The sequence below is a fragment of the Tachypleus tridentatus genome, chromosome 11, assembly GCF_004210375.1.
Source record: "Tachypleus tridentatus isolate NWPU-2018 chromosome 11, ASM421037v1, whole genome shotgun sequence".
Classification (NCBI taxonomy): Eukaryota; Metazoa; Arthropoda; class Merostomata; order Xiphosura; family Limulidae; genus Tachypleus; species Tachypleus tridentatus.
The window spans coordinates 1846258-1869697 of record NC_134835.1 but is presented as its reverse complement, the minus strand read 5'-3'; the positions used below and the strand labels follow the sequence as shown (position 1 = coordinate 1869697).

The window sequence follows — 23440 nt, the reverse complement described above, 5'->3', positions numbered from 1 at the left end:
CATCTTCATTTGTCATGTCTCAGTGGTGGTAAATTTTTTTTTTTTGTCTATTAGAATGGCAAATGTGGATTTTAGAGATCCATCCTCATCAGTCTCGGTCCTTTGATCAATACGAAACTTTATATCTCAGAACAGCTGGTATGAGTATTAGCACTTTTATTAATAAAGCAGAGAACAACGTTTCGACCTTCCCAGATCATCTTCATGTTACAAAGAGAGAGTTTGCAACTAAACTTTGCTAGGCACATGTCTTAGGGACGATAGTGTAAACACGTACAGGATTGTAGAGGGCGTTACAGGTAGATGTTAGGTTATTAATTAGTATAGGTATGAAGGTGTTCCTTTATATTGGTTTAATTTTGATTTGAGTTGTTGTATAAATAGTTTTTTTTTTTACTTTGCGCTTGCTTATATTTATTTCCCTACTTAGTATCTGGATGTTTATTATAGTTATGTTGTGTGTATTTGACTTGAAGTGTTCAAAACGTGTGAAGGTGTTTTTTTGTGTTCTTTGAATCTGTTTACCGTTTTTCCAATATGGAAGTCGTGGCAGTTGTTGCATTGTATTTTATAAATAATTTTGGTGTTGTGTTTTTCAGTGTAGTTTTTACATAGTATGGACTTTAGTTTTGTACCTGGTTTTTGAATAAATTTGGTGTTTGCTGGAAAGGGTTCAAAAGCTGAAGATGTGCAGGGGTAGATGTGCAGGGGTAGCTGTTATCTCTCTCTAAACCATAGCTCATGCTGCCGGGGCAACTGTATCACGCCCATTTTCCTTCTCTTGTCAAAAAGATAAGCAAGTTTCTTGAATAACTGCCGTGGAAAGTTTCATTATTAAAACTAACAAATTGCTATCTGACTCAACTTTAGAATGTCATAACTATAAACAATCCATTTTATCTTTTGAGAGTCTGCTCTACAGATCTAAAGCGACATATCTTTTTAATTGATAAATGTCCATACATATATGTAAAGTTACCCATAGTTATACAATACAAGATCTTGATTACGGAAATACGAGATTTATCTGTAAAGTGTAAGATTCTGGTGTCTACAGTTTTAATTATCTGATTATCTTCTGTTGATGTGAGATTTTGTTTAGGTAGCCAAGTTATGGGCTGGCTCTTACTGTTGTGGGTTTCTATTAAGGTATAACCAGCCGATAACCTGGTTACTTAAACAGAAACTTAGAACAGTAAAATTTAGCCCATAATCTGGTTATACCTCAATAAAAACTCACAACATTAAGAGCCAGCCCATAACCTAGCTACCGAAAGAAAATCTCACATTAGGAGAAGACAAGTAGATAATTAAAACTGTAGACGCCAGAATCGTACATTTTATATATAAAGCTCGTATTTCCTTAATCAAAATCTTGTATTGTATAACTATCTTTTAAACTTGTGTAGATTTATTTCCCTCTAACGACTCATTGGTAAGCTTGTTTCTTTTTGAATTTCGCACAAAGCTACACGAGGGCTATCTGTGCTAGCTGTCCCTAATTTAGCAGTGTAAGACTAGAGGGAAGTCAGCTGGTTATCACAGCCAAATCTTGGGCTACTCTTTTACTAACGAAGAGTGGGACTGACATTTTACGCCTCCACAGCTGAAAGGGCGAGAATGTTTGGTGCGACGGGGATTCGAACTCGCGACCCTCAGATTACGCATCGACAGCCTTAACTACCTGGCCATGTCGGGCTTGAGTGGTAAGTCCGAAGGCTCATAATTCTAAGAACCAGGTTTCGATACCCAAAATAGGCACTGCAAAGATAGCCCATGTTTTAGTTGTTTGTGTAACAACAATAAAAACAACAAATATTTAATAAGAACAGAATAAAACCAAACATTATTTGGATAAATGTTAACAAATACTTAAAAGAATAATATAAAGAATACAGTATTTTTACTTTTCAGAAAATTACAGATATTATCTTACCCTCTCTTGGAACTTCCCAAGAAGGGAAGCTGCTGGTGTCAAAAACTCCTCTTTAAACTTTTGAAAATCGCCAAAGAAGCGGCACAATAGTATGTCGCGTGCTTGACGTACTAACGTTTTTTTCACTGCATTAAACGGGTGGTAGATGGCGCTAAGAGCTGACTCCGTGAGACGAGCAACTTCGCTTGGTTTCTGTGTAAACAAAAGTAATGATAAATAGATAAAATAAAACTGTTCACGATTAGACCACAAACGAAAGAATATCGCCACAAAGTGTTGACTTTAGTGTTTTACGTGTTCAAACATATTCTTTTCTATGTTTGATTACATCCAGTAGTATCCAATCTAAAACATCTCAATTGTGAAAAAAAAAGTGCGGAAAGACAGAATTAAGTGAGTGACTTAAAAAGAGTGATATCACTATTAGTAGCAACCAAACTGGCTGCTACAATGTTAACATTGATATGAATTTTACAGCAAATGTTAATTTCATTAACCAGCGTTTTCTGTTCAACATGGGGAATGATAATGGAAGGAAAAAAATACGTGACCTAACTAACTGATGTATTGTACCAGTTACTTTAATAATTCATCACTGTGGTTTTAGTGATTCACTGAACTTTACTTGTTACATAACTCTACTTTACTGGTTACTTTCATGTTTCGTCTCGGTATTTTACTCGTAGCTTTATGTTTTAGCACTAAACGTTGATTAAGGTTTAATATACTTTTGTTTTAAACCGTGGTTTAATTATTACGTTATAGTAGACATGGCGATCTCCAAATGTCATTATACATCACAACAACACTGGATGTGGCAGACATGGTGATCTCCAAATACCATTATACATCACAACAACACTGGATGTAGCAGACATGGCGATCTCCAAATGTCATTATACATTACAACAACACTGTGTATAGCAGACATGGCGATCTCCAAATGTCATTATACATCACAACAACACTGGATATAGCAGACATGGTGATCTCCAAATGTCATTATACATCACAACAACACTGGATGTGGCAGACATGGTGATCTCCAAATGCCATTATACATCACACCGACACTGGATGTAGCAGACATGGTGATCTCCAAATACCATTATACATCACAACGACACTGGATATAACAGACATGGTGATCTCCAAATACCATTATACATCACAAGAACACTGGATGTGGCAGACATGGTGATCTCCAAATACCATTATACATCACAACAATACTGGATGTAGCAGACATGGTGATCTCCAAATACCATTATACATCACAACAACACTGGATATAACAGACATGGTGATCTCCAGATGTCATTATACATTACAACACTGTATATAGCAGACATGGTGATCTCCAAATACCATTATACATCACAACGACACTGGATATAACAGACATGGTGATCTCCAAATACCATTATACATCACAACAACAATTAGTCTGGGAGATATGGTGGTTGATTTTCATATATTCTTATACTTTATTTCATTTAGTTCTTATAATATCCTGATCTAATCTATCCTTCATTACCCCGCTTAAATTTATACAAAATAACTTTAAGTGTTTAAAGTTGTTTAAAGTATCTGACTCATGTATTTTTACTTATTCATTCGGTAATCTCTTGTAGATAAATTTTGTTCAGGTAGATTTGTTTGTTTGTTTTAGAATCCTGCATAAAGCTTCACTGTGCTAGCCGTCCCTAACGTAGCAGTGTGAGACTAGAGAGAAGGCAGCTATTCATCATCACCCACCGCCAACTCTTGGGCTACTCGTTTGTCAACGAATAGTGTTCATATAAAATTCAATTTGAATATAAAGATAAACTAAATAATAATAAATGATAAAGCCTTTGGTTTCATACTTTTCAGTCACAGAGTGATGATTTAGTTAGTGTTATAAAACATAGTGGCAGGTCCATGTCTTCTGTGTGTTGTGTTTACTGAACTTCCCTACCTTAGTGGTACATGGATGATTTCGATAATCGTAAAAGTTGTAACTGCTACATGCATCTAAACCTAACAGTTACAACGTCAGAAGCTGTTTTATATGTTTAACTGCTACGCATGTTTATATCCAATACTCAAGGCGTACGGAACGTTATGAATACTGAATAATACACGTATCAAATTCCAGGTATTTTTAATAACATATTTTTGTGTCTTTTGCCAGTCTATCTGTCTTGTTCCTTTGTTAGTTGTGTAACAAAAATGACAAACATAGCTGTAACCCTTTTCGTTTATTTATATCAGCGCAAAAGTCGAAAATTTGCTTTTCATATAAAACATTGTCACCTGGTTTACATTACTAAAAACATATTTTCAGTATAAAATAAAAATCTTACTAGCATAGAAAAGTTGACTATTAAATGTATTACAATTTTTCTTTCTCAGATTAAAAGATGGAACAGTAGGAACGCTTGTTGATCTGACGAGCTGCTATATAATAAAAAAGAAAAAAAGGACAAAAACTATGTTGCCATTTAAAGACCCATTCTACCAATTGCTAGTTTAATTCCAATGGTTTTAGAATATAAAAACTCAATTAATGTTAGCTGGCGCTGTAAGTATAATACGTAGGTAAATATTGTTTTCTGTCAACTTGCTTTGGTAACAAAAATTAAAAATCTACTTAAATGTGTCCTGAAAGCAGAGACTAAGAGACAATGAAGACAATATCATGTTTGTCGAATAAACCCTTCTACTTTTTCCCCATTTAGCATTGAATTCGATAACATCTGTTAGTTTTCGCTTTTAAAAAATGATCAAGAGATGATGGGATGTTGGCGCCAGAGTTCTGTACTTTTATGATCCGTAGGACAAGAGAAGCACCAGAGATCACAGGTGTAGTGGCGCCTTCTTTTGGCAGGACCATCAATGATCCAGGAATTCTCCTCTTTTAATCTCACAAGAGATACTCACAACCTAATAATTACCATATATTCATCACGCCATTACTGCATATGAATCTCGGCATAGCTGTAGCTACTAACAAATCAATAAAGTTATCGCCAGAGGACGCGACATAAGGAAACTCTCGAACCGTGAGACTTCGACAGATGGGGAAGTGAACAAGAATAAATATGTTTAACTATGCAACTTATTACCGTACTTTCTGAGTAGTGAATTATTCTTCTAGATATTTGTTAAGATTTAAAACAAAGTACAAGTCGTGATAATTTTGAGTTCCGAAACAAATACCTACATCACCTACTAATTCTTTTATGTGGTGCCAGACACTTAAGAGTCAAAGGTTTAAAAACAGGTGATCTGAAGCAGTTCGGGCGCTGAAAAGCGTGAAAAAATGTTCGTATCTTCTTGAATACTGACTAACTAATCAGACAGTATTATACACTCCCAGCAAAAGCTGTAATTAATTAAGCAATAAATCAACGGAACAGGGTAATTCATGATCGAATGCATGTAAGTTTTATCACTATGTGAGAATTAAATAGTACGAAATTTTTCCCAAACATTTTGAAATCACAAGAAATTACAGCGTAAATTTATTTTCGTGTATTAGAAAGATAGTCTGGATGTGGCCGAAAGGTAGCGTCCCCGCACTGTGAACCTGAGAATTTATGGTTCGCTATCGATTGCTGTAAAATTGCTCTCAATGCACATTAGATCTAATGTGCATTGAGAGCAATTGTGCAGCAACTATTAAACCGAAAAGTGGGATTTCAATGGCACTATAAAAAAGTGTCAATGAAATCCTACTGTTCGGTTTAATAATAGTAGCTTAAGAATTGGCGGGGTGTGGAGATGCTATTAATTAGGTGCTTTAACATTTCAAAATTATAGACAACTATGCGCAGGTTGCCTTTGTGTAGCTTTGAACGAATTTTTGAAATAAATATAACATACATCGAAAGCTGAAAATCTAATAGATCGTCAATTCAAACAGACGCATTAGCAAATAAGACAACACCTGTGTTATCAAACTTGACGCCATAATAATCTAAGTAAATCATAACATAATGATAACCGTAAAAAAAACTGATAAATAATAATATATCGTAAATCTAGTTCCGAGAAGAAAAAAACCTTTAATATTATGGTGTGTTAAATCATCACTTAAAATTAATATTTTCGATTGGTTAGTTTATTCTATGAAATTTGAGGAATAAAAGACATAAAATAGAAAATGTATTCGTTTATAGGCTTAACACGTATATAGCGTTATAATAAATGAAAGTGAAACCTTAATTATCCTATTAAATACCTGTTAAATTTTGATATCAGTTTAAAAGAAGAGGGTACTCTGATTAAGAAAAAAAATAACAGTAAAAAAAATGTTAGCACCATTTTCTGTGTAAACAAACAAACATTTTGTTCACACAAAGAAACAAAAGAAATAGAATTGGACTTACGCTGATAAAGTTAAAGCTTCGTCGACTTGATGGTAGTGCTTCTGGTTCTGTGAAGGTTGAAAGATGTGGAGTGGACATACGTATAGCTTTTGGCCTTTGAGCGATAACCCTACTGCCCCAAATTCTTGGTGTAGATTCTCGGCTAGCAAATGTAAGGTCAGAATCTGAACCGATTAACTTCAGTCGTGATGAGACAGTTCCATGTTTATTAAAATTGCTGTTTCTACAAAACCTATTTCCCGCTCCAATACAAGACTGAAAGTCAGTGCTCCAAAAACACATAGGAGCTGGAATAACCGACTCGGTAGATTTTGTGCGCATTAACTCCTGATGACGTACATATGGAGTACTGTCATAAAGGGTCTGTAGGTTAGTAGAGCTCACAGCTTTCTTTACGCCATATTCTGAGTGACCCAACTCATTTCCGTGGGTGTTTTTCAGAACTTCTTCAGGTCTTTCAACTGTACTTTGTGAGGTTCTCACATTAGAGACCAGAGACTCACGTACAGTCGAGTGGACAAACGTTTCATCTTTAACGTCTTTACTCTTGTCAGAAGAAGCGCCACAAACTGTTTCAGTAATGTCTGTTTTATTGACCAACCTATCCATGTTAGTCAAAACTCTTGGTGAAAATTCTTCTGTTGCCTTGGTAACACAACGCATGGCGGTTTCTTTAAAGGAAGTACTAAACTTAGCTCCAGAACCGCAAGAACTGACTTCACTAGAAAAAGCACGTGTTTTACCATTTGTCTTCTTGCAACTTCCCCGACACACCTCAGGTAACTGAAGCGAAACAACTTTACTCTCCATCTCTTCAAAAACTTCAAGGCCAAGTTCTGTTGAAGCCACTGGGTACCGACTGACACACCCCGAAAAGCTGAGCCAAAGATTTTCAGTTTCCTTCACGATTGGTCAAACCTATTCCTTAAGAAGAGAAGTACAACTTCTGAAAACAAACTTCGCTTCGTGTCTGAAAGTATGACATTTTAAAGTTAGTTTATATATCAAATACACGGTTACTCTTGCTGTTAATTCAGGAAAAAAATTGTTATGGAAACTACACCTACAATTTATACGAGTCATTCATCAGTTCTTCATATAAAAATGTATTTCAGAACGGCTGGTATGGGTATTAACACTTTTACTAATAAAGCAGCGAACAACAAAGAATTGTTAACATGAAGATGACCTAGGAAGGTTGAAACGTTGTTCTCTCCTTATCAATAAAAGTGTTAATATCCATACCAGCCGTTTTGAGATACATTTTTATTTCAACTGGGTTTCTCGGCATCAAGAAGTTCTTCATATAATTGAATACAATAACATTAGTACGCTACAAAAGTAACACATACCTTTATAGAAACAAAATATGTTTAATCATACATACTCTTGGTCAACCGTACACCGCCAACTCTTGCGCTACTCTTTCACCAACTAATAGTGGGAATGAATGCCACATTATAACGCCCTAACGGCTGAAAGAGCGAGCGTATTTTGTGGGACGGGAATTCGAATCCAGGACCCTACGATTACGTGTCTATTTTTCTGTTAATAGTTTAACCTTCTGTTAGCATAATTCATATTTTCCCAAAAATAGTGAGGCAATTGAAACTTAGCGTGTTGATTTTTAAAACAATTTTCTTATCTCTTAAAATTTATAAAACCGATAAATCTTACTTCGATTGTTTTATCATTAAAACAACTTATTTTAAATACGCCTGAAAGAGTAGAATAGAGGAAATTATCATCTGTGTCGTTGATAAGATGAAAGTCGTGTTTCCGTGTGTCAGGACCTTTGGATCTAAATCTATAAACATCTTTAAAAAACTAAATTTTACTCGATAAATACAAAATCGATTGCATTGCTTTGGTTTCATTTCAAAGCTCTGAATTTTTCGAATAACGAACATATTTTAGTCAGAGACAAAACGTAGAGGGGAACTTTCAGGAGATATTAAACAGTTTCTAGTGCTACGATTACTTCCATCCACATTAAACAATATACCTGTGTCACGTGAACTCTAGACATTGTCTAAAGGTTAGCACTACTTTGATCAATGTTAAACAGTAGGCTTGTATTGCGTTAACCATGGATTTCACCTAGAAGTTAGCTTGACTTTTATTCATGTTAAACAGTAGACTCATATCATGATAACCCTAAACTTCATCTAGTGGTTAACCCGTCCTTTATCTATGTTAAACAGCAGACTCGGATTATGCTAGCCCTAAATTTCATCTAAAGGCTATTATTTATAAACAGCCGATATTGTTTTTCGTTCTTAGTAGAATGCTTGTTTTGACTGAAAGTTAATGTTAATCATTCCACCTAATTTCTGCAAATGTAAAGAAATAGTATTATATATGTATTTATAACCCATAGGATTGTTTTCTAAGACAGCAATATGTGACCTTCGCTCTAAAGTTCTGTTATCGTGTGTTTTCATATCTCACACAAGGTGATTTTTGTTGTCATTTGAAAAGGTATATTTCCATTGTACTTTTATAGCAAACACTAGAAGAAGAGACTGATTGTTTAGGCGGTATGATATTTAACTAAATATATATTTTTTTAAATTTTGACCAATTCTTATCGGTCAGACAAAAAACGCTCGCGTTTTTTTATCTATATTTTAAGACTCACACTTATGGTATTCAATAAAAACGTCTCAGGGGCACGGACAAACGACACACAAGCCCTCCAACAATGGCGGGAAATTTTAATACCCATGTCCAGCAAAACGTACACGTAAGAAAGCTGCAAACAATACAGAATATACAATATCTACCGAATACCATATCCAAAAAGTATTTATGCACAACGGTTTTACAATAACCAAACTAATAGAAAAAAAATATGCAAAACGCAACTGGAACTGTTCGTATTGTGTGTGACGTACACAATAAGGTAAAAGTGAAAGTGTGTTCATCGTATACAATACGTTTTCATTTGCCATATATGGATATGACGTGAAATAGGTCAGAATTAATGCAATAGCATAACAACTGATCCTCGTATTATAAATAAAGGAGTATTCTGTTGAAAACTGACAAATGTACAGAGAAAACCTGACGCTTCCAACTCTATAAAGACCTAAATACCGACATGCTGCTACTGTTATACAGTCCTAATCTCTGTTCTGTTTTAAAATCATGTTATTCTACAAAACACAGGATATTTGTACAGTCCTACTTTGTGGACTGTTCATTGATCGTATAATAAAAGGGAAAGTGGGAAAAAGTAAATTACCTGTCTAAACGTCGAGATGCTCAAAAACTGTTTGTTTGTTGAATTTTACACAAATCTACACGAGGGCTATCTGTGCTAGCCGTTCCTAACTTACCAGTGTAAGACTAGAGGGAAGGCAGCTAGTCATCACCACCCACCGCCAACTCTTGGGCTACTCTTTTACCAACGAATAGTGGGATTGACCGTCAATTATAACGCCCGCACGACTGAAAGGGCGAGCATGTTTGGTGCGAAGATGATTCGAACCCGCGACCCTCGGATTACGAGTCGAACGCCTTAACCCACCTGGCCATGCCGTATCTGTTCAAAAACCATGTAGGTCATCACGTGGACCAATAACTACCGCGTATTGTTGAGGTAATAATAATGTGATATTATAATTACTATAGGAGATTAATGATCACTAAGTATTGTACCGGTAATGGTAATGTAATATTACTGTTACCACTGTGGTTCAATAACTATCGCGTGTGTTACTATTACAGCTGAGGATCTACAACTGATTACATTGCTAGAGAGACGTCTGCTTCATGTGCATATAGAGAGGGCTGTATACTTTAGTTAATATTTACACATAAGTAAACGTACATTCTGTTATAAGGTACGCGCGTAAAGATAAATGTCTGATGCAATATACATACGTAAAGACACGTCCTATACATTCATAAAGACACTTGTCTCGTGTGAGCTATACTTGAAAAGACACGAGTCTATTGTAATATGCAGAGGTAAAGACACGTCTGTAGTGTATACATATAAAAGCACATGTTATAATCTATGTACATAAAGACACTTGTCTTGGATGAGGCACGCATCTAGTGACTCATAAATAAAGTTTACTGGGTGTATAAGTAAGTACACGTTTGTCGTGTAATCTATAAAGATACGTGGCTAATGTAATACACGTACGTAAAGACACCTGAGTGATGTAATATACGCTTCTCATGTAAAAACGCATGTGTTTAATGTAACTAACTTTAGCGATACACATAAAGACACGTATTTAGTGTAATATATACAAATGGAAAAGAGTATTTGTAGGCCTAGGGTAAACTAAATCTAATACCTTAAACACTTCTCAGATGTTCAACCAGTTCGGGCTCGTTTAAAAAACATCTTAGAGAATAAAGGAGAGGTGACTAATGGCTAAAAATAAAATTCAGACATAATAGCTGTCTGTTTTATCATACACATTTTCAGTTTAGCTACTAATCCGACAACGTTAAAGATGTAAAAGATAATGTCAGCAACATTTTTAACACTGTACGTTATCCTGTTAAACATAACAATTGTAATCATAGTGAGGGTGAAGGGTGAGGGGCTTTCATTGTAAGATGGCATGCATGCATCTTTTATAGAGCATATGATAATCAGAACTAAAAGGGAAAATCTCTTTCTAACTCACTTTATTTTGTTGTCTGTGGAAACACGTTGAAAGTGTGAGCTTCATAGCTCCGTCCCTATTGTATTGTATTTTTTATAATATGTTGTAGTGAGATCTAGCAGTTTATAAAACAACAACCTCTATGATTTGAAAGATTTTGGAACTAAGAAATGAAGTAACATGTTTATCTCAACTAATAGGATACAATAACACAGGCCTAGTTGATGTCATATTAAATACGGCTTTACCCAAACTAGTAAAACAGACTTCAATACGTTATATTAAAATGGTTTTCAATGTGCAACTCAGGAACTCACTACAACCGCAACTAATATAAAGTAATGCTGGCACAGCACCAATTAAAACTACACTCTTAACATTATTCTTGGACGATATGTAATTAGTGTGATGTCACCGAACATTACTCTTTTTTGGGAAGGTGTAGATACTCCTTGTATTTAATGGCATTGGAAGACAAAGGAATATAAATCAAACTTGGACACTAGAACCGACCAGAGAGATACTTGAAAATATTCGTACCCCAAGTGTAGTAAGCAGAATACGTGGGGTTTTCTTGCAGCTGAGAATTCATAAAACCATAGTTCAGTGGCAAAAGTTTTTATGCACTAGAGGCAACATAATTAAGAAAGTTATCTGTCTGGAAACAAGGCTAGTAGGTTCGGGGTTCACCAATATAAGAATTCCAGTCATAGGTCTTGTTAAACCGTCATTTACCTTTATCAACTAGAGAATGAGCCTGGTATTTATGCTATTATACACGTATACATACCAGTCAATATGCTTGACTATGAATTTGTGTTAATGGACAGTTCAACAGCGTTGTAAAGCTATCAATCTCGTACATTAGCTGTCGCATAGAAAGTACGTAGGGAGGAGTGGTATGCTTAGGCAAAATATCCTTACAATAGAAGCTACGCTGCAGCGCCATTGTCATGATGTTTGTCATTAGACAAAGCATGACTAGACTTGTCAATGTTTCAAAACTGCTTTGACATAAAGTACTCAACCTCCATAATCTCGTAGATTCGTCACATGGAAAACTTTCGAGAAGCTTCGCCACCAGGATATTCACCGTCGGTTTGGAGATGTCTCACAACGAGATTGTAGATACGTCACTGTATGTGATAAGTAAATGCTCTAAAAATAGTAATACAACTTCAACAGCTATGAACATTATGAAATAGCTTCTCTTATGTTTACATTTCTAAAACTACCGGATAGGGAGACCAGTAAAAAAACATACATTACTTTGCTTGGGTGCAAAAAAAAATGTAAAAGAAAAATTGAAGTTATTTAGTAGGGAAAAACGAAATAAAACAGTTCTTTTTAACAGGATATCGCTGTAAAACTCTAACAAATTATAAGTACTTGAAGCATCTTTATAAATTAGCTAATAACAAGGCACTCGGAGAAAGGTCCTTGAAAACAATCAAATTCTCTTATTGGCTAGATCTGTGCGTCAATGGATGTACAAATCTAATTGTGGTGATTGAAGCGTCATTATATAATAAAGAAGGGTTAGCAGTTTCTTCAAAAAACTGGACAGATAGTATTGTTAGATTAACTCTGTGAGTATCGATATAAGCAGCTCATAAAAGTTCACAAACCCACAACGTCAATGCTTAGTAACACACGTCTTCTTAAAATTAGACCCAAAAGTTTGGGCAACAACAACAAAACACCTTTATGTTAATATCTACAGGGTGAGGAAAAAGTGACTCTGCAGTTGTTTCATTTAAAACTGTTTAATTTCTACACAGACTATATCAATACGTTTTAGTTTGTTACTGTTTGTTCTTCACAGCGCAGATAGCCCTCGTGTAGCTTTGCGCGAAATTCAAAACAAACCAAACTTGTTCTTCACAGCGCAGATAGCCCTCGTGTAGCTTTGCGCGAAATTCAAAACAAACCAAACTTGTTCTTCACAGCGCAGATAGCCCTCGTGTAGCTTTGCGCGAAATTCAAAACAAACCAAACTTGTTCTTCACAGCGCAGATAGCCCTCGTGTAGCTTTGCGCGAAATTCAAAACAAACTAAACTTGTTCTTCACAGCGCAGATAGCCCTCGTGTAGCTTTGCGCGAAATTCAAAACAAACCAAACTTGTTCTTCACAACCACATCCTCTGAGGGTCTTTATCAGTTTCGCGTGTTTTCTTTTATTTCATTGAGTTATCAAACTGGCTACAAATTAAGCTGTTTCACGAAGCTGTATTTAAATTTTGATACGTTCATTGAGATTAAGACGTTTGTGTTGAAATAAAGCTTTTGAGTAAGTGAACAACAGCTGAAGGAAATGCTTATGTTATGGCTCAATGTTCCAATTTGATCTTCTCAGTGGACTCGGGTGTTCATGCTTCATTACACCTGATAAGTTTTGATGTTGTTGTTGTTTTTTCATTTCTAGTCTGTTTAGCTACAAAGACAACTTGAGAAAGCAGAGATTGCATAAGGTTTGTTCATTGTTTGTTTGTTTGTGTGTGGGTGCACACTTGCGTAATAAATCCAAACTGCTTTTAAGGGATGTAATGAATTGTTTAGAGGGAATACAAATTTCAGACGTAGCGTCCGATACCCTATCGCCTGCCCTTGCAATCCTCACTGCGTATATAGTATGAATCTTAATTGAATGTTGTACCCTTTCATCAACCTCCCATCTATTCCATTTAATTTGTTATATGTACATAGCATAAATATATGATAACAAAGTCCAGAATAAACGTGTGATACGGTCTCCCTATTTCTCCCGGTTCTGGATGTTGTTATCACATGTCTAACGTAAATCTGGGATAAGAAAGTCCAAAAGGACATGTGATACGGTCTTCCTATTTCTCCAGGTTCTGGATGTTGTTATCACATATCTAAGGTAAATCTGTGACAACAAAGTCCAAATTGGACGTTTGGTACGGCCTTCCAGCTTCTAGTTGTTCTGGTTGGGTACAAACACATATCCAAGTTAAACCTATAACAACCAATTCCATATTTATCGTGTGTTAAAGTGTCCCAACTATCACCTGTTGTGATTGGTTGACTACAAATACATTATCAGTAAGTGAGCCATAACATACATGTACCAATCTGTTGCCTGGTTGAACTGGCCCTCTAGTGGTAAGTGTGAATAGCCACACTCTCTCTGCTCAAAACTAACCCTGTACTTCCCCACCCTAGATTAATCCTATAAGCTGTTGCATGTTCACGTCTGATAATTTATTGTGTTTATCAAACAGGGTTGTCCAAGCTTTCTATACTTGTCCCTGCCATGGAATATACATCCCTAGTCAGCCGGTCAAAAACTCTAACAGTTCTATATATCCTGCAGTGTTTCCCACTTTAACTCAAGCTACATCTGTCGTCCTGTGCAATAAGACACTCCTAAGCTCATATGATTACGCCAAAAATCATTTTAACCTATAAGCAGATATATAATGACTCATAGGTCAAGCTTTGATGCGAGTCCATAAAAGAGTGGATAAACTTCATTTCAACCTTTGAAAACATTTACAAATAAAAAAATATTTAATTTAAGGGCTATTATAATATTTAAATGTATAGTTAGACTCAGTGCTTAGTTTATACAAAAAGGAACACACGACAGTACTGAGTACACTTTCATCGTAATCTGCACTCAAACAAATTAAATAACCTTCTTCACACCACATGACCTTTACATAAACAGAAACAACCTTCTTCACACCACATGACCTTTACATAAACAGAAACAACCTTCTTCACACCACATGACCTTTACATCAACAGAAACAACCTTCTTCACACCACATGACTTTTACATCAACAGAAACAACCTTCTTCACACCACATGACCTTTACATAAACAGAAACAACCTTCTTCACACCACATGACTTTTACAACAACAGAAACAACCTTCTTCACACCACATGACCTTTACATCAACAGAAACAACCTTCTTCACACCACATGACTTTTACATCAACAGAAACAACCTTCTTCACACCACATGACTTTCACAACAACAGAAACAACCTTCTTCACAGCACATGACTTTTACAACAACAGAAACAACCTTCTTCACACCACATGACTTTCATAGCAACATAATAAATCTTCTTCATCATATCACAGCAATAAAATGACTCAATTCATGACATATGACAGATTGCTGTCTTGGAATTTATACACCCCACGGCTGGGAGGGCGAGCATGTTTAGCGCAACCTTAGACAAAAGGTAGATAGTCAACAAAACCCATCGCCAGAACCTGGGATATTTGTATTTCGTCGAATCGTTAGATTTAACAATCGCTCTTACAGCACAATCAGGACTCAAAATTGCATAACAACGGAACATGAACCACGAATCCTCAAATTTATAGTCTGATAACGCTAAACACGAGGCCTCACCATGTTCAACTAATGACAAATAGAACGTAGGTCTATTTCTTTCTATTTGTTTCATATTTTGCCCGGCATGGCCAGGTGGTCAAGGCATTCATTCGACTCGTAATCTAAGGGTTGTGAGTTCGAATCCCTGTCACACCAAATATTCTCGCCCTTTCAGCCGTGGAGGTTTTATAATATGACGATCAATCCCACTATTCGTTGGTAAAAGAGTAACCCAAAAGTTGGCGGCGGGTGGCTATTACTAGCTGCCTTCACTCTAATCTTATACTGCTAAATTAAGGACGGCCAGTGCAGATAGCCTTCGTGTAGCTTTGCGCGAAATTCGAAACAAACCAAACGAAAACTTTCATATTTATTGCCCGTAATATGCGTTTTGTACCCAGAGTTTTTGTTATGGATGTGTATCTATTACCCGTGTTATGCCTGTTACAGTTATTTAAATATTACTCCTGGAGTTTGACTTATGTTTGTGTAACTATTATTTGTGTTATACGTGTTACAGTTCCCTAAGTATCGTTCCTAGAGTTTTTGTTACGGATGTGTATCTATTCCCAGTGTTATGCCCGTTACAATTTCTTAAGTTTTATTTCTAACGAATGTTATGTCCGTATTTAAATGTCTTGAGATATAGTTCAGTTAAAGGAAACAAATGACTGGGTAGTGTGTCTAAACTGCATAGTTATCATTATCTATTATATGACTTGTGTTTGAGCCGCTTTATTAAGATATTTTTGATTACTCAAAGGTTTAATACAGATGCAATGCTTACCCTTTAACTTAGAAAAAAAGAGTCTTACCATCTCTCATTCGGTCACATCACGATCCGTCTGTACAGCAACCTAATCCACGCTGTGCCTGTAGTGCGGGAAACCTTGCAATACTGACCCCGTCAGCGTTCAAACAAGAGTTGTAATAGTCGGCGCGTCAAGAACGCGTGGCTCGAGCGTTACGGTTGGCTAGAGAAGTCGAATTCTCCCTTCGGGGGGATGGGGGGACCCGAGGGCAGGGGTTACAGAAAGCCCACATTTATTGTCTTCTAGCAAGAGAAATTTGTTGCTGTTGACACCATAGTGAAGGATTCAAGTTTTATAACTTCAACCGAATAAAGATCTTATAAACAAACGAGTGTCATAGTATTTATCGCTACTCTTAACATTGGCTGGACATTAATGTCTCTCATGGCAACAAATCACAAGATTAGTTGGAGAAGAAAGAATTGGGATGTAATACACGAGAGAGGAAACTAAGAAACTAGAATAATAGTATTTATGTACTATTAATAAACTGAACGTGTCCATTCTGGTTTTGATATAAAACAGAATATTTTAATTTTAAAATTATTAATATTTCTTTCCCAGAAAATATGTTAGATATTACAAATCGTTAGATCTGCTACAACACGCTGTGACCTGAAACTGAAAGATTTTGTAGATAAGTTTGAATACGATCACATAAACTTTTGAGTTAATATTGTACTTACTACAAATTACACACTCTATTTATTGACATTTTATGTTAATTACAACTTGTTTCTGACTGACATCTATAACAGGGTAATTTGGCCACTTCTCATATAATGTTCAAAACAAAATAGTTTAACACAAACTCAACCATTCCACCTTCCAAAGTTATCATTTTATTCAACACTAACATGGGTTAAGCTGAGTCAAATATTTGCCACATTGAGTCTGGTAATTCGTTAACTCAGTATATGTGGTATTGCCGGCGACTCATTAGCTCAGTATAAGACAAATGTTTACCATGTTGTGGTCCGCAAACATACCGTTGTGCCACTTGGGGAGGGGGTTACCAAAAGTTAACCTGAGCCAACTGTTTACCACAGTGTAGTTGATAACTCGGTACAGATCATATAATTAACACAGTCACCACAGAATATAAACAACTTACACATTACAACAAAAGTCTAAGAATTAACCACAGCACAGATATTTCTATAACCTTCCCCACTTCTATGCTTACTTTTCTCGAATTTTCTATACGTTTTTCATAACTTATCATCTTAGGGTTGTTGTTTTTTTTGTTTCGTAAACACGCTCTTAAGCCTAACTGGTGGACAAAGCTCACTAGTCAATTAAACTGTAAGAGCTTGTCCAGTGGCACGAGAGGTTATATACTTAATTAAGGCTGTGTTAGTGTTCCGTCGACATCTAGATGGAGCTTGCCACTGAGTAAGAAGTCTGTTGGCGTTTATGTAATTCACGGCACTAATTTTACTTAATTCAATATGTAGTTTGGTTATATATAGTATTAGACAGAGTTACTATTTAACATTAACTTTCTTAAAAAGTAAATGTAAGAGACACGGTACGTGAAGCTTTGCATGTAACTTTTCAACCATGGTGCTTAGTATTTCATTAACTAGACTCAACCGTTAACAGCAAAGATACCAGACGATCACCTAAGAGGCAATGGTTACAGAGTCGCTTTGTGGCTAATTATATTTTATTCCAGTAACAAAAGAATTGCATGAGTAAAGAAATTACAAAATCAAAATTGTAGTAATGACGAAAAATTCGCCAAATTAAAATAATTTTATTGGTAAACACAAAAACTACGTTTTAGGTAACATGTTTTCATGTGATTTACAGTGTGAATGAAATTTTTAACATAAGAGTTATGGTGAAATAAAAAAAAAACGGTTAGCAAGTGGTGGCTGTAAGACTCAGGAACAAGTTTTTAAACTACATACTGGATAAGATAAGTAATATACAAAATGAGTTGTTACTGACCTATTATTCGGTACAAGAAAATCTACACACACACATATATATATATATACATTTACTAAATAGTTAATTTACTATGATATATGAGTAAATCATAGAAAATAAATTAAATGACAAATAAAAGGTAGAACAATACTAGTTTTATTTCATTGTGTTTCAGCTACGGTCCCATCAGTTACTTACAGACCAGACTAATAGTTCGTAGGAAATTGTAAGAATTAATATTTGTTTTTTAATTTCGCGCAAAGCTACACAAGGACTATCTGCGCTAATCGTCCCTAATTTAGCAGTGTAAGACTAGAGGGAAGAGAGCTAGTCATCATGACCCACTGCCAACTCTGACCGTTACATTATAACGCCCCTACGGCTGAGAGGTCGAGCATGTTTGGTGCAACGGGGATTCGAACCCGCGACCGTCAGTTTACGAGTCAAACGCTTTAACCCACTGGGCCATGCCGAGCCGAAAAAGAATCAATGTTACAAAGAAATACTCAATAAAGCACAATGACATAGCAATATAATAAGAAAAGCACAACAATAAGCTAATACCGAACAGAAATACAACAATAAGAAGTACTAAAAATAAAACAACAGTAAAGTACTACTGGGCAAATAAAACATTAATAATGTAACAATTGAATAGAAAACAATAGTAAAAGAATAAGTTAACAACAGCATAGCGGTTAAGAATTTTCACTGACACATAAAACAAGTGGCTGTGTATTCATTCCTTATAAAAAAGAATGAATCGTGAGATTTTTACCCTAACTCACACAGCTGAAACTAAAATGTTTCTGCCGCAGTTTACACGATTGAAATAAAAGGTGTATTGCCAGAAAACACGTGACTTAAATCAACCTATTATATATTATTCTCCATTTTTTTAAAATTCGGTTTTCTTTTGTGCAGTTAAATACAATAAGCAAAGAGCTCATTAATCTGTAACATGAAGCCGAATGATTACATAAAATAATAATTTTATTGTCTGTACTTTTTCTTATCATTATTATCTAAAGTATTCGTAACAACATAAAATTCCTTCTCTCCGTTGCAAGGTTGAATTTTGTTTTTATTATTATTTACAGTTACCATAAAGGCGCTCGAATTAAAATTCGTTTCGACCACCTAAGTCTGTTTTGTTTGGTTACGAAAGCTCATGTACTCGCTTCATTGATCGTTGATTGGTCAAGTGACGAACACAATTTCAAATATAGCTTCCTTAGAATCCCGATAGAAACAAGGAACGCACAATCTTATGATGCAGGAATAGGTTTACTTACCCTTACAACCTTCTCCTACATTTTTATCATGGTTATATGGGCCTTCGAGCGTGTTTTACCTTTTCGATGCTCTCTTGGTAAGAAGTCTACACCATATAGGCAAAGACCTTTCCTCCTCTAAGCCATTTAGATCCACCTATCAAGTTTGGTCTTGCTAGCTTCAAAAACATGTGGAGTTCACGAAGAAACAAAGAAATTTAAGAACGCACAAAATAAATTAGTGTAGAATAATCATATAGATTGATTATTCTTCAATGAATCTATCTTATTTGTACCAGATTAAAAACGTGTATCTAAATTTATTTTTCAGTTTGAATTATTACATTCACCATTAGCCATTTCGGGACCTTTAACATTTTGTAAAGTCTCTTAATATATTTAATATAAATCTAATTTCAAAGTTTCCATTTAATGCACTTTAAATATCAATTGCACTTTTTTTGATAATTACCTATTAAGTTTCGTGAGGATTCCTTTCATTTTGAATACAATCACCATTTTTAATAGTATTTCAGCTAAATGTACCTGCTCGGCATGGCCAGGGAGGTAAGGCAGTCGACTCGTAATCCAAGAGTCACGGGTTCGAATCCCTGTCTCACCAAACATGTTCGCCCTTTCAGCCATGGGGGTGTTATCATGTTACAGTCAATCCCACTATTCGTTGGTAAAAGAGTAGCCCAAGAATTGGCGATGGGCGGCGATGACTAGTTGTCTTCCCTCTAGCCTTACACTGCTAAATTAGGGACGGCTAGCCCAGATAGCCTTCGAGTAGCTTTGCACGAAATTCAAAACAAAACCTTAATGTGCCAGTACCTTCAAAATCGGTAAGTTCCATTCTTTCACCTACTGGCATTTTTCAAGCTAACTGATCGAGTAGCCTCTATTAGACAAATACACGTAGACCTATTCACAAGTTTATTGGTCAGCGATAATGTAGTGTTTTCGTACCGTACTTGTAACGTAACTGGTGTAATAACAGGTAACGTCGTTAAGATTAATGAATGACGTTTGGCATCAACTTCGTCCCCAGATGAAACTTATGTACAACAATGTTTATTTAAACATGTTTTAGTCGCTGAATAACAAAGCGTTGGTCTATTTTGGTACTGATAATAGAACAAAGTGTTTGATAGCAACGAACTTGACAGAACAGTATAGCTACGCTACATGTAATCAGTCTTTGTTACTTACAACAATCTGTAAAAATCGTAGGTGTGGTACATTTTCACCATAATTATATCTCTTTTTACATATACACTGGAATTAAATTATTACAAAAGTTCTAGAGGTGTTTCCTGCGTTTTCTTTGGGAACTGTCACTGGAGGTTATGCTATTCATGGTGAGTGCCAGTCTTGGCTATCTCAGCTATCATTTGGACATGTTTCCATTCTTGAATGTGATATTAAGTTAATTCGTTTATTTTTGCTTTTATTCGTTTTTCGAATCGTTCGTTGTTTTTTATTTGGTTTCAGTACAATCAAAACTGACATTTTCATCAATCTGTTCCGTCATATACATCACTGTTGTAATTTGTATTCTAATGTGTGCTATAAACAGCTGTTAAAAGTTATATTATTTAAAGACAATCACTAGTTCATATAGAAAGTTACCTATATGTTTAAAAACAGCATTAAAACCGAAGTTCAGGGGGTCATTGTGCCAGTGAGTTCTTGAATTCAGTAACAAGCAGCTGAATATGACACAACCTAACTGAAATGTCGCTTTTGCACTGGAAGCTCGTACTCGTCAAACTGATAATGAATTATACAGCACTTTTAATAGTTTTCCTCGTACGTTAATTCAGTATTAATTGGCTGCTGATTTAAAATGGGCGTATAGCAATTAATGGCAGTATTTATAATTATCGTTTTAAGTCTCGTTGTAGAGATTAATTGAGTTTTTTAAGAACTCAGTTATGATGTAAAGTGAAATGAAATGTTGAGTAATAAAGCTATTACCTCCAAGAACTATATATATACAAAGAAAATGCTTGGCTCAAGATACTAGGTTGATATATGGGCCCGGCATGGTCAAGCGTGTTAAGGCGTGCGACTCGTAATTTGAGGGTCGCGGGTACGCATCCCCGTCGCGCCAAACATGCTCGCCCTCCCAGCCGTGGGGGTGTATAATGTTACGGTCAATCCCACTATTCGTTGGTAAAAGAGTAGCCCAAGAGTTGGCGGTGGGTGGTGATGACTAGCTGCCTTCCCTCTAGTCTTACACTGCTAAATTAGGGACGGCTAGCACAGATAGCCCTCGTGTAGCTTTGTGCGAAATTCAAAACAAACAAACAAACAGGTTGATATACTTCTGGAAGACTATGTTAATGTGTATTCTAAACCTGTTGTAGCATAGAAAAAAATGAAAACTATTTTAAACGTTTTTATTTTCCAGAAACATAAAAAAGTACAGTAAATTAATAATTAGTTATTATCAAAGCACATTACGACTGTGTTAAATATCTAAAATGTATATTTGATATTACAAAACTCTATCACATTTTATTAGAATTTATTACAATTTGTTTACCGTTGTATGCTTCAGGCTAGACAGTATCGGTTGTCTTCCTAAAGACACCACAGACAGACATGTTATATAGTAATAATATTATAATTAAAGAAGTAGTTTTATATATTACAAATTATAGATATAAATCACAGACAGACATATACGTGCGTGTGCATCTTTTTAAAGTGGCAATCTAGCAGAAAACTACATAGAAAAGAAGTGGTTGTCTTCTTTAACTTCTAATATACAGAAAATCTGTGCGTATTGTAACAATGAGCTCAATAGTGGCTTTTATATTATACTGCTTAACAATAAAAGTATAGCCTAATACTGATTTTAAAAGAATATTTCTTTTCTATGTGATTTTTCACTGGTTTGCTTCATTAAAGAGAAGTGTACGCGCATGGATAAGTAACGATACCCAGTTGCATACCCTCAGGGTCCGTTAGTATAGATGCAAAATTTCAGGTTTCTAGATTCTTTCCTCTTAGTTCTATGGTGGTTACGTTATACATACTTGCATGTGCGTTTCTGTCTGTGATTTCTATTTGTAACATAAGGAACCATTTCTCTCTGTATACTTTTTTTTTGCTAGCTCACCTCATTAAAAAGATTTGCATGCGTTCACGCTAAGTAGTAATACCAAAGTGTACACCTTCATGATCTACTTAGTATATGTGCAAAATTTCAGGATTTTAGGTTTTTCTTCCCCGTAGAGTTATAGCGGTAACAGACACACCTTTTATTATTACAGATATTAACATTGACGATAACTGTCGCAAAATATTTACAGTTACGCTTCGCTACTTTTTTGTCTAACATTGTTTCAATTGAAATGTATTACAATCCTACTGAATATGTTTATTGGTATCTTTCCCAGTCATATACATATCTATAATTTATTTTCGATGTCTCAAAGTTTTGCGATAATCAGGAAACCAACAGAAACATCTTAATAAATGACTTTATAATAATCAGCTGACCAACAGGAACATGTTCATATAGTATTTCTAACATGGAACTGCCATTATTATGCCACTGTGGTAATCAGCACTTGAAGAGAAAAATGTCAGTTGATCTTCCCGTCCTAAAAAACTTTCGCAAATTAAAAAAAATTATATGAGCATAATGTTTGATTTCTCGTTTTAGCGAGAGCGTTAGAAATATCACATTTTTACATAATTACGTATCAGCTCGTGAGAAATACGGGAAAGAGAAATATTTGAAATATACTGAGTGAGCGAAAGTTTAATAGTGTCATTAACAGCAACAAAATATTACTTATTTGTATAGTAATTTGATATACACGTGATTAATCTGTTCCACTTTGGAATCGTTACTTTCTTGGCACTGACAGAGGGCAGATGGTAACAGTTACAATACAAGTATTCGGATTGGCAGCGAAAACTGGTGAATGGAAACAGTCATGAAATTGGGTCATGTAGATGTGTTCTACAAATCTCCCTGAACTAGAAACAAAACTCAACATAAGATCCCCCATATTCAAATGGAGAAAACTTACGAAAAAGAAAGGGACTAACACAAATAATTCTACATGCATTAC

The 23440-nt window shown here is 35.4% G+C and overlaps 1 protein-coding gene across 1 annotated transcript in view; it reads right to left on the bottom strand.

Moving 5' to 3' along the window:
* LOC143231606 (puratrophin-1-like) overlaps positions 1-16248 on the bottom strand; it is a 121449-nt gene extending 105201 nt beyond the window's left edge. The window contains 3 exon segments of the mRNA XM_076466131.1: positions 1937-2128; positions 6313-7236; positions 16138-16248. Of these exon segments, the coding sequence (XP_076322246.1) occupies positions 1937-2128; positions 6313-7122 (1002 nt within the window). The 5' untranslated portion in view covers positions 7123-7236; positions 16138-16248.
* Between the last annotated feature and the right edge of the window lie 7192 nt (positions 16249-23440).